This window comes from Opisthocomus hoazin, chromosome 8, assembly GCF_030867145.1.
Source record: "Opisthocomus hoazin isolate bOpiHoa1 chromosome 8, bOpiHoa1.hap1, whole genome shotgun sequence".
Taxonomy (NCBI): domain Eukaryota; kingdom Metazoa; phylum Chordata; class Aves; order Opisthocomiformes; family Opisthocomidae; genus Opisthocomus; species Opisthocomus hoazin.
Window position 1 is genome coordinate 51,261,016 of NC_134421.1, and position 14,135 is coordinate 51,275,150.

Here is a 14,135-nt window from a genome sequence, read left to right on the forward strand (position 1 = left end):
GGTAAGTTCATCATGCAAAACGACTCTGTGGCAACTAAACTGAGTGTTCAGAGTGTGACCAGGGTGTCATAGCTTGTTCTAACTCCAAATGGAGCATTCTAGTGCAGACAGAATGCTTCCTGGGTCTGCTCAGCGAGTAAAATCAGTAAAAGGGCTTTTAATCCCTCTTAATCGTAAAGAGAGAGACTTTCATTCAAGGCATTTTAATTCCATTCCTCAGTGATGTAAACAGCATTGTTTTAAGGCCATTTCTATGTTGAATAAAAATGTTAGTAGAGCGTAACTAGTCTACTTAAAATTCACACCTTCTTTTAGTTCAGGTCTTACCAACTTGTGTTGACAAGTCTTGGGTGTCTCATATCAGCATCTGACTCCAAAATACCTAAAACCCAAAACTAAACCCAACTTCAAATGAGTGTTTACATGCTACCTTGAACATCACTAATACCACTGTCTCCTCATGATTCCTTTACTCACCAAAAAACACTGCAGCTCATAACATAGTGGACCGGTTTTAGCGAGAAAGAGATGATTGTCACTCTACTGGCAATAGAAAATGGAAAAAATTAAGCTGTATGATTAACACACCTGAAGAATTAAATCAAGGACAACATCCAAAAATTCATATGAATTTTTCCTCTTTCCTTCTTAAGTTTTCCCATTTTATTTTGGTTTTAGTTTCTCACATGCACTCTGTGTTGATAATTTCCTCAAGGAGGTTAAGATTTCACCATCACTCAGAAATCCTTTTTCAGCAGTAGTGATAGATCTCAGTGGGTTTCTTGCATGTGCATTGAGTCTTGAGGAAGCCACTTTTCTGTTCAGCCCTTTCAAATTCCAGCTTTTCCAGCCTGTCAAGCTGTAGTTTCATTATTCACTAATAACACCTAAGGTTAATGTCATTTTAATTAACTTCGTCAGGATTTAAGTGTTAACCACTCTGTTTACTGTTGCTAAACTGGATGCCGAGGGCAAGAATAAAAGGCTTTGGGTGTGTCTGTATAGACTTTTTTGTGCTGATCTAATGCATTGACAGGATAAAAGGTTTTTGTACCCACCTAATTCAGCATAGACCCCACCTGGAAAATTGGTAGAGGTATAAGAAGAAAAGATTAGCAGGTGGAAAGACATAAAAATTGAGAAGGATAACCATTTTCTGTGATGCTAGCCAAAATACCACTGCTGGCCAGAAAAAAAAGAGCAGTTGAAATTCTTTGGCCATAAATCTTACTGGGTCTTGGTTTGTTTCATTCAAATATTTTACCTTTTTAAAATTTTGTTTCCAGGTAGAACTGACTGTAAGTCCATTGCCAACTCTGACTGATAGTGACCAGGTTTTGTGTACATTTGGTGAAAGAACCCATAAAGCTCAATTAAAAGAAGGGATTATTATCTGTGATCCACCCGATATAATTCCTCCAACACCGAAAGGTCAAGGTAAAGAAATATTGCTACCCTCCATGTATAATAAGAGGCATGAACGTAGCCTGCTGCTTCTAATGTGATGTTCTTATGTGAGCTGCATACAAGTCTTTTTTCCTCTTCCAGTCCCTTTCTCCAAGTAGTCTATTGCTGACCTTTATCCGTTCAAACATTTCAAAAAGAAAAAGGTTTGCTCAAACTTTTTCCATTGCTGTATTTACAAGCTGTAGCATTCCCGGTGTTTCTACCAGGAAGCTGAAACAGGAGCTTGGCAGAGGCACAGACACGGAGCCAGAGCGGTGCTATTCTGTGTCCCAAACAACTAAAACCCAGCTACTCTAATCTACCCTAATCACACCGAGTTGCAGGGCCAGAAGAGTGCTTCAGATGTGGAGTTTTTCATCCCTGATGTCTTAGTTTTGCTCTAGTCAGCTGTAGTTCAGTGGCTTGTTTTCTGGTCCATGTCATAAGGGTCTCCTTTCTCTCGTAAAGCGTTCTGCCTCTTCTACTATTCTACTATTGCCCTCCAGCTTCTGCAATAGTAAGTCCAGTGGAAAAATATGTGATCGTGTAATTAAAGGCTGTATCATTGTTCTGAACCCCTGATGATATGGTTAAGGTCTGTTGCCAGCCGTAGTTCTTGTGCTTTTTCCTGGATAGTGCTTTATTCAAGCTTTAAGTTCGTACATCTCGATGCATAAATATGTGGAATAAAACTGTTTACACAGCACTGTTTATTCTGTATCAAGTTTAAAAAACAAGAAGGAAAAAAAAAATAAAAAAACCACCTCCAAATAACAGGCAGTCTTGCAGCTTGCAGAGGTACCCCTAAGGGTAACCTTTTCACATGTATCACAACAGCCATGAACTGTCAGAGAGGTTCTTGGAAGCACTTTTTAAGACAAGTTTCAATTCCCTTAAGGCTGAAACAGGTCAAAATCCAGTTTTAGTTGCAGGAAGAGCAGTGATGTTAAAATCTCACTCTTAAATTTTAAACTAGCTGGAGTGGGTCACGGTATCAGATTATGCGAAGTGTTAAAGCAGCACTCGGTTGTTTAGGGCCAGTTCACTTTCCCTAAATATTTTCTAAAGCAGGACATAGAGTGACATGATGTCTTGATGTCTTCCAGTATAAAAAGTAAGACTAGAAGCCTGTCAGGAGTGGCATTGGGGTAACCAAGTCACCTAGAAAGCCTACGGCTCTCTGATTGGGTTGCACAGGGATCCATCGGAAAGGACGTTCAGAAGTGATACAACAATGCGCAGAAGCTTGGCAGACACTTCAGCAGAAGGCAGACGGTTATGAACACAGGCTGTGGTTCCTGGCACCGTGTGACGAAAAGCACAGAGCGATCCACTTACTATTAAGAAACTCTGCTGAGTTTGGAAGAGTCTGGGTTGCTTTAGTTACGGTTCGTTCCAAAGGGAATAGGACATTTCTAGAGAGGAAGGATGCTTTTTTGCAGTCCCGTTGTTAGGAAATCCCCAGGCATTCCTACCAGTCTGAAATATTCCAGGGGACCCAATGCAGACAAAGGTGATTTCCAGCCAAGCAGCTGATGGTCTTCCAAGAACCTGTTCAAGGAAAGCAGAGTTTAAATTGCCCAATAGCTTGTGAAATAGCTTGTCACAAGGGCTTAATGATTTCTGCAAAAGGTATTTCAAACACTTCGCTGAGGAAAGCACCAGTTTCTGAAGATAAATTTTCCACTCTTGGTTCAGTAATGATCCAGACAAGATGTACATTTGTGGAGAAATCATGTACGGCAGCTGAAGATCACAAGTGCCTGTGGTGACTTAGCATTGCAGGCACTGTTGGGCATTAACCACAAAGATCGCTTGCTTTAATTCACATGACGATGACAGTTTTAATCCACAAACGAAACAAGTAATTTTACATGCAGATATATTCATATTTAAGAAAATGTTTTATTTAAAATGACTGTTCTCATGCCAGTTTTCATCTATGTGCAATTATCTTCTTATTCAGTTTTCCTCACTCTTCTAGACTCTTTCAATCCTAGGATGATGATAGCACCGCTGAGAAGCACTTCCGTAAAACAAAGCTATTCTGTTATTTTTCTTCTTCCCTTTATCCCATCTCTGCTTTTCTTCCGGGAACCGTGGGCTGAAAAATTTGCAAAGCTGAAAAAGAAAAAACAGATCTTATAGATCTGAAGCATAACTGTTCATGAGATCCAGGTTGTCAACAGTATAGTTAAATATTTGCGTATGTCCTGTAAAATAATAAAAGTATTATCATTGTATTGTTCAGCTCAAGAGCTAAAGATTTCAACTACTTAAATAATTTTTTTTCTTTTGTGGTAGATCATGTTTCAGTTCCACTTCAGTTAACCTTTGAAAATAACAAGATCTTTTTTGCATCGCATACTTACCCTTTTTATGACTGTGAAGAAGCGATGAATCTTTTTGAAAATCAGCCGTAAGTATTTCAGCTTCTTAACTTAGGTAGTTAGATCCTGTAGCAAGGTGTTTCAGATAACTGGCAGCCAAGTTACTCAGTCATGTTGTAATTAAGCCCTTGGCCCTCTCAAAATTTGCCAGTGTCAAAATCTGTTTTTTTAAATTTGAATGGAGTTTAAAAATGTTTGAGGGGGGCACCAGGTGAGGCGGTAATTTAACCCATGTGCAATAGAGATATTCGTGGCATGTATAATTAAAGGCCAGTTCGTTGGGTTGCCATTGCTGTAGCTGCTCCTGTATGTGCAGGAGAGCTCTGTGGACATCTGCTTACCTACTTTTTCTCTCACACGATAGATTGGTGCTTTGGGTTGCGGTGCATTCAGATCAGACAGTCAGCACTGACTCTTCCCCTGTCATCTGCCCTGCTCGAGATGGTGCTGCCCCAGGGCAGGCAGAGCCAACCCAGACCCCACTTTGTTCCATCTTATCTATGAAGGCTGATCAAGATCGTTTCCAGTCGTCTCAGACTTGATCTCAAAGTTTGTGCACGATGCTGTGGTTTTCTGATCCTTGTTCAAATATTTAAGGGAGAAAATAGCTTTTGGGGGTTCTTCAACTGTTCTTGCTATGAAGTTTTCAGCTTAATATAGTAAGGACACTGTAACAGATTGATCTACCCTCCATGAATAAAGATGGAATTTCACCTACTTTTTTTGTCAATGGGGTAAAAAGCCTGACAGTTTGTCATGACTATCGTGTTATATTTGTAGATGCTATTCCTGTGCAAGCAATAGATGGAATTGCCAGTGGGACTGGAAGAGACATATCTGTGAGGAGTCCTCTTCAATACAGGATGTGATTAAACAAAATATGGTAATGTTTAAAAATAAGATTATTAGGTTTTTATTAGAACACTTCAATATTTTCTTTGCTTTTTCTCTCATATCGATTGGTTGAATTAGGGATTTAAAAATTATTCTAAAGTTAACTCTAGAAGCGTAAGATACTTTTTTTTAGTGACAGTGTGGGAGTGGGAATTTAAGGGTGTGATTGAGGAGGGGCAGTGAGACTGAATAACTCCTGAAAGGATATTTTTGTTCCTTTTACTATTTTGTTTCAATGGGAGGAACAAGATTTCAAGGCTGAGAAAGATAATCACCCACAGCTTTGACATATGCTGCAGTCATTTTTAGCATGTCTAATTTGAAAGGGTGTAATCAAATCTGTCACTGTATTTTAAGCATGAAGTTCTTCAGAACAATCATTCCATTGTCCAAAGGCCATCAGAGCTTGTTGTGATAAGACTTTTTATTAGGAATAATGTATAAAATGTTTCTCTCCCCAGGAAGAAGAATGCCCACAGTTTCTAAACCCTGACCCTCCAATAATACCTATGGAATACCGAACAACGGTGTATTTTGAGGGAAAACATCTAGCTTATTATCAGGTAAGCAGATTAATTCAAAGCTAGCTGTCATTTGAATTCTTCTTAAACTGCAGCCACACCCCTAAACTAAAGACTTAGTTTGTGTTCCTTGGAGATCCTGCTCACATTGAACTTTGATATAATATTGGTTACTCTGGTAGAGTAACCAATCATCAAGACAGAATCAGAGCTGGACAAAATATTTTAACTACTAGATGTGGTGGGTTTTTTAAAGAGTCTAAGTTGGACCTACTGAAACACTTGACAATTATTTTTCATCTAATGAAATGAGAGGATATTTAGGAATCATGAATGTTTCATATCTCTTTTCTAATTAAATACTCAGGTTTTTTTGTCTCTGTGTGTGTGACCATCAAACAAGAAGATGGGGTATTTTGTCAGCTGTAGCAAAGACTTCTCTTTGTCAGTACTTGCTTCCAGAATATAAATTACAAAGCTTCTAAGAAGCCAGAGTTTGACTCCAAGCTTTTAATTATTTTACAACCTAGACAATACATAAAATCTTATTGTTAGTTTGATAAAAATGAAGCTTAAAAACCATTTCTTTAGGTGATAGCTCAAGTATTGTTCTTAGTTTCTATTGTTTGTTTCTGTGTTGTCTTTGTGTAAATGCGGATTGATGATAGATATGCTGGAGATTGCACGAATTGCTTTAACTACCAACCATCTATCAAGGGAGAGAAGGCTATTGGGTTTTGAGGGGTTTTTTTCTTCCTTTGCGAAACTGCAGTACTGCATAGCTTGCAAAGTCCTTCCATCTACCTCTGCTATGCCCACCAAGGGATGGAAAAGGATAAACAGGTCTGGAGAGTACCAATGTAAGAAGGGTATTCAGAGAAGGGTAAAAAGCAACCCTGAAGCACTACGATCATATGAAGACCATGCTGTGTATCACTACACTATAGATGTATCAAGACCATGCTACACAAACGTATGTTCAAGAACAAACGTTTTTGCTTGAAGACCTGAAAATGTATGTAAACAAAGAAAAGCAATTTGGTGAATTTGGTCTGTTCTCTGAGATGCCAGGGCTGGTCCCTGGTAGGATGTCTGGCTGTATGCAAGATGTGGCACACAACACTTGTCTTAACACTTGGCTCTCTTTGCTAAAAATGGAAAAGCATTCCAGAAAAATTACTCACTTTTCTTTTGTTTAGCATTGTGAAGAGCTGTGTTTCTGCACAAGAGGAAAATCTTTCCCTGCTGCCTTGGTATAAGTGGAAGAGCCCATTCTCTCTCGAGAACAAATTCAGGGCAGATGCGTAGCCTAGATGTGCTGAATTTGACTTCTAGAGGACCCTTGTCCTCCAAAGAGGAGAAACAGCAGCAGGAACCCCAAAACTCCTTCAACTAGTTTGTCAAGCACTGTAATATTTCTGAACTACTAGTAAGCAAAGGGAACAAAAAAGCTTCTGCCCTTTTTTTTTTCCTGTCAGGTATCAATGACATTTAACAAAGGCAGACACATCCTGTGGATTGGATATTTGGCATGGGTAGCAATGTTTAACAGTTTGCCTACAGACCAGACCTAGTATGCGTTTATTTAATTTGGAACTGGGAAGGCTTATGTGGAATTCAAGTCTCTGTGAGAAGACATGCATAGGCTCTAGGCTGGAAAGATGCTGGAGAACAGTGAGTGTCAAATTATGTCAGAATATTTTTTCTGAGGTGAGAGGCATGTGGGAATGTCATCTCTGCCACAGGAACAGCCCCATATAGCCTGGTACAGAGGTGCGTTTTTAAGCCAAAATAATAATGCCTTCAGCACCAGGAGTTGAATATATGCACATGGTGACTACAGCTGTATACACATACCTCTAAGCAGATGTGAAAACAGACAAAAAAGGCATGAAACAGTTATAATCATACAGGCACTAATGCCTGTGGGGTCATGCTGTCTGAAGCAATAACTTTGGTTACTGAAAGTTCATTTAAGTAAGGGCATAACTTACACTCAGCCTTTGGTAAACATCTCGTGGAGGGCAGGGTGGTTCAGGAGAAGCCATGGATGGATATTTTCTAGGGCTTGGCCCGCAGCCCAACTGCAAAACACCATGTGGCTTCTCATGTGGAACGATTTTGCCACAGAACATGCTGGGCATTACAATGTGTTTGGAGGTAGCGGTCATGCAGCTGTGAGCACATTTAAGGTCTTTATTGATTAGGACATCAGTATATATCCATTTTCCTTCTATTTCCCTTGCCTAAATTCTTGCCTAGAAAAAGGAAAAATGAGCCTTCTGTTGTGGGTTTGAACTAGCTCTATTATCTTGGTTTAATCTGTGCTTCGCTTAAGAGGGCAATGCACAACCAGCCTTATCATCGGTGACTGAGTACACTAGCCAACACTGTGCATATAAGCATCTGTATTTCCAGGTGGAGATTAGCAGTGAAAGTCTGGGCTTACTCAGTGAGTAGGAGAGGTGGATGGCTTCTAAAACTGTTATTGCAGAACTGAGGGTGGAAGAGTAAGCTCACACTTTTTGTATGTGTCTCTCCACTTGTGAACTTACAGTACAATGAATAAATCTCCTTGTGAGGGCTCCCACTGGAGGGAAATGGACTAAAAGAGGAGAAGCTGTTGACTGTTTTATTCCCCTCCTTCCTCTGAAAGAACTTCAGAAGAAAGGAGAAGTAAATCCAAGCTGTTGTCAGTCTCTTGGGAATAGCCTCATCCAGGACAGGTGGTTGAGAAGAAAGTTTAGTGCCAATCAGTCATATTGCATGCAACTTGGGAGAGGCATTCTGCAGCTGAGTCGTTGAAAGATTGGCACAGCAGAAGAGGCAGATGTACCAGCATCAAGATAACCTTATTAGCCCTTCCAAAGATTTTAGTTAAAAGTGATTTCCCATTTGGATTTGTCTTTGTCATGTGTGTCTGATGTGTAACCCACTTCCCAGTGTTTGCTACGTGTCTCTCCTTGCACCCAGACTGCTGAATGTGAGCTCTGTGGCCTTCTGCTCAAGAGCCTGGTGTAGCGACTCTCGATTTCAGTTTGCTCCAGGTGGCAGCTGTCACGCACACTGAAGCTCCCCTCCTCTCCCAGCACCTTCTGTTGAGGGTGTAGGAAAGCCTTATGCAGCAGCAGCAGAATTTGAACACTTTTGAAAAACACATGATACATTGAAACGTAGAGTAGGGAAAGCGAGGCAGCATTTCTCAAAAAAGAGATTTGTAAGGTGCTTTAAAACTTGGAGTATGTAGACATTTTCTGTAAAGCAGAACGGGCTGCAAAACTTTCGGGAAAGGCTTTTCAGAGCTCAGTCAGTAGCTTATTTTCTGTATGCAGCTTCTGAGAAGGACAAAGTAAAATGTCTGTTCCCTTCTATACCATAAGCCTCCCAGAGACTGGAGTCAGGCCCTTTACCTGGTTAAAGCGTATGCTCCTCCTCAGCCCCAAACCTTGGTGGGCTCTAGTGTCCACTGCCCAACCTGTCAGAGTGAAGGTGCAATAGGAAAGGTTTCCACTGTCCTAAGTAGATAAACCTAGTGGCCCATGAGTTACCAGTGATTCCAGCATTGAAGAAGCAGCTACAGATAAATAGGAGAAGATTCTCATACATGAGGCTTAGATGACAGCAGGAGACTACTTACTAACCCTTGGAACAGGAAAGAGGAATCAAGTAACCACTGTTTTTTTGCCACGTGCTCCAAGACTCAGGCAATTCTGGACAAAAGCAGGGACTAGCTCTTTACATCCACAGAAGGCATCAAAGTGAAGTTCTGAAGAAGTTCAACAAGGCCACATGCGAGGTCCTGCAGCTGGGTTGGGGCAATCCCGAATACAAACTGGGGGATGAATGGATGGAAAGCAGCCCTGTGGAGAAGTACTTGGCGCTACTGGTGGATGAAGAATTAGATATGAGCCAGCAGTGTGCACTTGCAGCCCAGAAAGCCAATGGTATGCTGGACTAAGTAAAGGGAAGTGTGCTCAGCAGGTCAAGGGAGGTGATTATCCCCTTCTGCTCCACTCTCATGAGACCCTACCTGGAGTGCTGCATCCGGCCATGGAGTCTCCAGTACAAGAAAGACATGAACCTGTTGAAGCAGGTCCAGAGGAGAGCTATGAAAATGGTCAGAGGGCTGGAACACCTCTCCTGTGAAGAAAGGCTGAGACAGTTGGGAGTATTCATCCTGGAGAAGAGAAGGCTGCAGGGAGACCTTTCTGTGGCATTTCAATATATGAAGGGGGCTTATAAGAATGATGGAGAGAGACTTCTTAGCAAGGCTGTAGTGCCAGGACAAGGGACAACAGTATTACACTGAGAGACAGTAGGTTTAGACTGGATATAAGGAAGAAGTTTTTTACCATTATGAAGGTGGTGAGACGCTGGAAAAGGTTGCCCAGGGATGTTGTGGGTGCCCCATCACTGGAAGTGTTCAAGGCCAGGTTGGACAGGGCTTTGAGCAACCTGGTCTAGTGGAAGGTGTCCCTGCCCATGGGAGGGGAGATGGAACCATATGATCTTTAAAGTCCCTTCCAACCCAGGGCGTTCTGTGATTCTGAGAAGTTGAAGGTGGTCTTGTCTCCCAGTGGGCTCTGATTTTGTAAGTCCTTACCAACAGTACTGTCTGAAAATGTCCTTGCTACTTATTTCATTCTCTGGTTCTTCTGGCAAAGCAGCTGTGCTGTGGGCCAACGCAGGAGAATGACCCAGCACAGGAGTCATGGGGTGATGCATTTGGTTTTCAGCCAGCTCAGTTCCTTGACTGACTCACAGAACCACCGAGCTGAGAGTTTTGCCAGTGCAGTGTAGGTCTCGGTATGTGCTGCAGCCTAAAGGCAGGAATTAATGAATTTAGGGCCTAGGGGCAGGAGAGGGGGAAGAAGGTGTCTAGGAGGCAGGAATACCCTTAAGCTGGTGCTTAAGACTGTCCTGTGAAAACACAGCTGGAGCCATGGTGAGGCGGGAGAAACAAAGCCAGCAAGGTCTGAGAGATGTTCATTCCATTTTCCCCTGTAATTCTTGCATTCCTGCTCTGCCCAGCATCCCTACAGAGAAAACCTTAAAGGGCAGAACTCGTGCGGCTCTGTTAATAACACATCTGATGTGTGAAACCATCCAGTATTCACGTCTCTTGGCTTTTTTCTTATTGCTCCCTGGAACAGAGTGCTAGATACGTTCTTGCTTTATTTGTACTGCTTGGTGCTGGCACTTTTAATGAACGTGGTGGGGGGTGCAGCAAGGTAGCAGATTGTACTGGCTCAGTGTTTCAGTAGCTCTGTTTCCAGAAGATGACTTTAACTGGTTAGCCTTCTCCATTTGTTCTTGTTACTTCCAGTACTGAACAGGATATTGCCTGGTGATGTTTTATTACACTTGGTGATGCTATACAAATTCTAAGCTGAACTTTTCTTTTCCATAGGATAAAAGATTTGTGGTTGGAAACAGCCAGTTTGAATTTGAAGCTCCTGTTGATGAATCAGAGGAAGGAAAATTCTCGTTCATGAGTAAAGAGGTAAATGCAAAAATATGATTCGCCTACCAAATATATTCAGTTCTTACAGACCTGTTCCAGTGTCCACATGTGTCCAGAAATATACAGGTAATATTGATTTCCCTCAGGGAAGAAAGTCACCGCAATTTTCGTTTGGCAGTAGCAGTCAAAGGCAGCAGCTTTGGCTCAGAGCTCCCAGGGTCTCCCCTCAAAGCCCTCGATCTTTGATTTCTCTGTCTGTGCAATCCGTGGATTCATTGAACTGTCCCTGGAGAAATTTGGGACCATTAGTCTTTTATTCTTTGCTTTTTATGCAATCTGGTGAAATCATTGAGGAGAAAAGATGAGAATTTCAGAGCTTTCCTTCTCCACACTCCAATTCATTATCTTTCCTATTTTACATTTGTAAAAATGGGAATGGTAACAGTATGTTGTTGTTTGGCTACATACTAGCTGAGATTCTTTCACTCTGGTTTATTTCACAGAGAAAGGAAATAATATTTTTAAAAAATAGTCTATTTACCAAGCTCAAAGTTGGACTCAGAAGTGTTATGCTGGCTTTAACCTTTATGTCTTATAAGCTTACTAATAGAGTAGTTTGGAGAACTAATTGGCATTTATGCAGCATTTGAGCCTAGCACAAAGCATTTGCTTTATAAAACCATTGTATTTTTCTTTGCTCTTTTTCTTTCCCCCTGGTTGTTATTGCCTGAGCCGAAGCTCATGTCTTGGAGCATGTGAACCTTGTGCTTTGGGTATAAAGAGGGGGCTGCACTGCAAAAGATGCAAGAGATTTCCCCTCCATGTGGTGTGAGTCTGCCGTGTCCACAGAAGTAAAGGGGCCAGATGGTGTGGGAAGGGAGAACTCAGCAGGGTCAGCAGCTATACTTACTGAATCTGAACAGTAGCTTTGCTACTTGGATGCTTATAACCAAATGTAAATTAAATTAATGAAAAGTGGGTATTCAGATATTGCTGTCCCTTGGTACTTGAAAATTCTGATTGTGAAGGATTAGGTTCATTAAAACATTTTTCTATAAATGTATTTGGCCAAGATGAAAAAAAGACCATAAGGTTTGGGATAGTTTATAAAGCCTTCACAGCTCTGATTATTGTGAATCATAGAAAACGCATGAAATTAACCTTGCCAAATGAAGGTATAAATATCTTTATTGTGTCATCTTTTCCAGTTCTCCTACAGTGCAAATGAGACCCTACAACTTAACTTATCCATAAGAACAGATAAGGTCAAGATTGACAGCAAATTGATGGGTAAGTATGAAATACAGGATTAAAGGGAGGTTAATTACAGTAAACAGAGATCTATTGCTTCGTAATTTGGAGTCATGTGAATGTTACCTTTGTAGGTTTTACTGGTTTGGGTGAAACAATTAAATCTGACAGATCAGAAGTTATTAATACTAAACTCATGAATTAAACATCAGTGTTGTTATATATTAAAGGCTGTTTTAAATATGCAGCCATTATTTTCAGGTTTGCTTTTGCTCTGAAGGGCAATCCTAATAGCGAAGCTTCACAGTTCAAACGTACCTAAGTAGTTTGACTTTTTTTTTTTTCCAATGGCCATTTGACTTCCCCGATGAACTCTTTCCCCTTCCAATAGCAGAAAGGGGATCCTTCTCACTGTCTCTTGTATGGACCTCACCTGAAATCTCAACTTTCGGCTCTGTCTCAGCTCAGACAGGTTCTGCAGCTTTTACATCTGCTGACGATCAGCAATGCACAGAAACATTCAGTGTGCGTTCAGCCCATTACTTTATTCATTTATTTCTAGGGCAACAAAAAGTATAGTAAGTGTTTTATAGCACAAAGACTTGGTCTCTGATAGAAATTCCTTTATAAATACAAATTTCTTCATTTCTTTCAACATACAACAGTGAAGCAATTTTGTCTGTGAGCCTAGTCCTGAGATGAGGTGAGGAAGCTCCATCAAAATCAGTGGAGCAGTATCTGGGAGCTGGGACGTACATTACACTCCTTTGGACTGAAATTTAAGGCATAATCTTGCAAAAACTGCGAGGCGACACACTTGTGTGATAAGTCAACGTCAGGAAAACTAATACTGCCCCCAAGTAATTTCCCCTGCAGATTAAATTTTCAGACCATATTTTTCCATCTGTACAATATTTAAATTTATTCCCTTTCTTATTGGCAGCATAGAAGTATGTTTTTAGAAGATTTTCCCTATGGCTTTGCATGCAGTGTTGAAAGTGCTTAAAAGAGGACCTGGCATGAATGTTACGGGGAGGTCATATTACAATCTCACACTGTCTTAATTTCCATTCCAAAGGCTGTGATGTTTAAAACTGTGGAATTTGGACCAGCTATTCCCAACATCTTTTTTCTCAGTCTGGGAAAAGCATAGAAAAACAGAAGTAGCTGAGTTATTAAAGAAATGTTATCATTCAAATTGAAATATAGAACCCTTGCAAGAGGGGAATTGAAAAATTATCAACAAATGTCTCTTTTTATTATAAAAGGGATTTTTTAAATCCAAATTCTCTCCTGCTTTTAAATTTCCTTGCCGTATGAAATCTGGAGCTCAATAATTTTTGTGTGTCTTGGAAAGAATTGGCTTTGGGTATATGGTTGATGCTGAGAAGCACCTTTGAACCTGCCAGTGAAAGAACCATTTCTTTGTATAACACTTAGTGAATACTAAGTTACGATAGCATTTTTACATCTAAAGCCATCAGGGGTTCTGAACAGTATGAAATCCAATATATCTCTTTTATCCTTTGTCCTTTTTATCAATGATTTCACAGCTGGTATCTCAAGGTGATGGATAAGAGTCGAAATCTAATGAGTGGCTTGCTGCTGGTACATTTAATGAGCTGATCAGTGAACAGGGGGAGTGTTTAATGCTTTAAGGCCGTAGCTTTCTCCGTGGCATTTATGCAACTGGATGTGAGGGATGTCAAGACATTGCAGTGCTGACATTGTTTACTGAGGGATGGGATGAAAATCCCTGTCCGGACGATGAAGGATAACAAAGTAATTCAGTAAGGGTATTCCTGTGCTGTACCGTGTGGGTGGGTAGCGCAGGGTTGAGGAAGGCAAGGGGAAGATTTGTTTATTACCTGCCCCGTGCAGTAGCAAGCGTTCAGAGTGCTGGATTCAGAAAGCAATCTGGTTCCTGCAAAAGCAATTCACAGTGTAGATGCGAGGAAACTTTTCCTTGCCGCTGCCCGCACGATCTCTTCTGCTTATAGAAGCAAACGGCAACGTACCAGGGCTGTCAGTCCGGTGCTTTTGCCCAGCACTACGTTCACCTCCAACATACAGAGCGAATAGTTAACACACCAACTGTTGAAAATATTGCTTGAGTTATGTTTATTGCTCAGTGACTTCCATATTGATGAGCCTAGTATATGAAGCAAG

General features: G+C 40.9%; 1 protein-coding gene across 7 annotated transcripts in view; it reads left to right on the forward strand.

The window, feature by feature from the left end:
* PLXNB2 (plexin B2) overlaps positions 1 to 14,135 on the forward strand; it is a 266,904-nt gene that overhangs the window by 197,348 nt on the left and 55,421 nt on the right. For all 7 annotated transcript variants that reach the window (XM_075429278.1, XM_075429273.1, XM_075429274.1 and 4 more), the window contains 6 exons: positions 1,287 to 1,437; positions 3,751 to 3,865; positions 4,617 to 4,719; positions 5,192 to 5,293; positions 10,662 to 10,754; positions 11,924 to 12,005. In XM_075429278.1, coding sequence (XP_075285393.1) covers positions 1,287 to 1,437; positions 3,751 to 3,865; positions 4,617 to 4,719; positions 5,192 to 5,293; positions 10,662 to 10,754; positions 11,924 to 12,005 — 646 coding nt within the window. The remainder of the gene's footprint in view (positions 1 to 1,286; positions 1,438 to 3,750; positions 3,866 to 4,616; positions 4,720 to 5,191; positions 5,294 to 10,661; positions 10,755 to 11,923; positions 12,006 to 14,135) is intronic.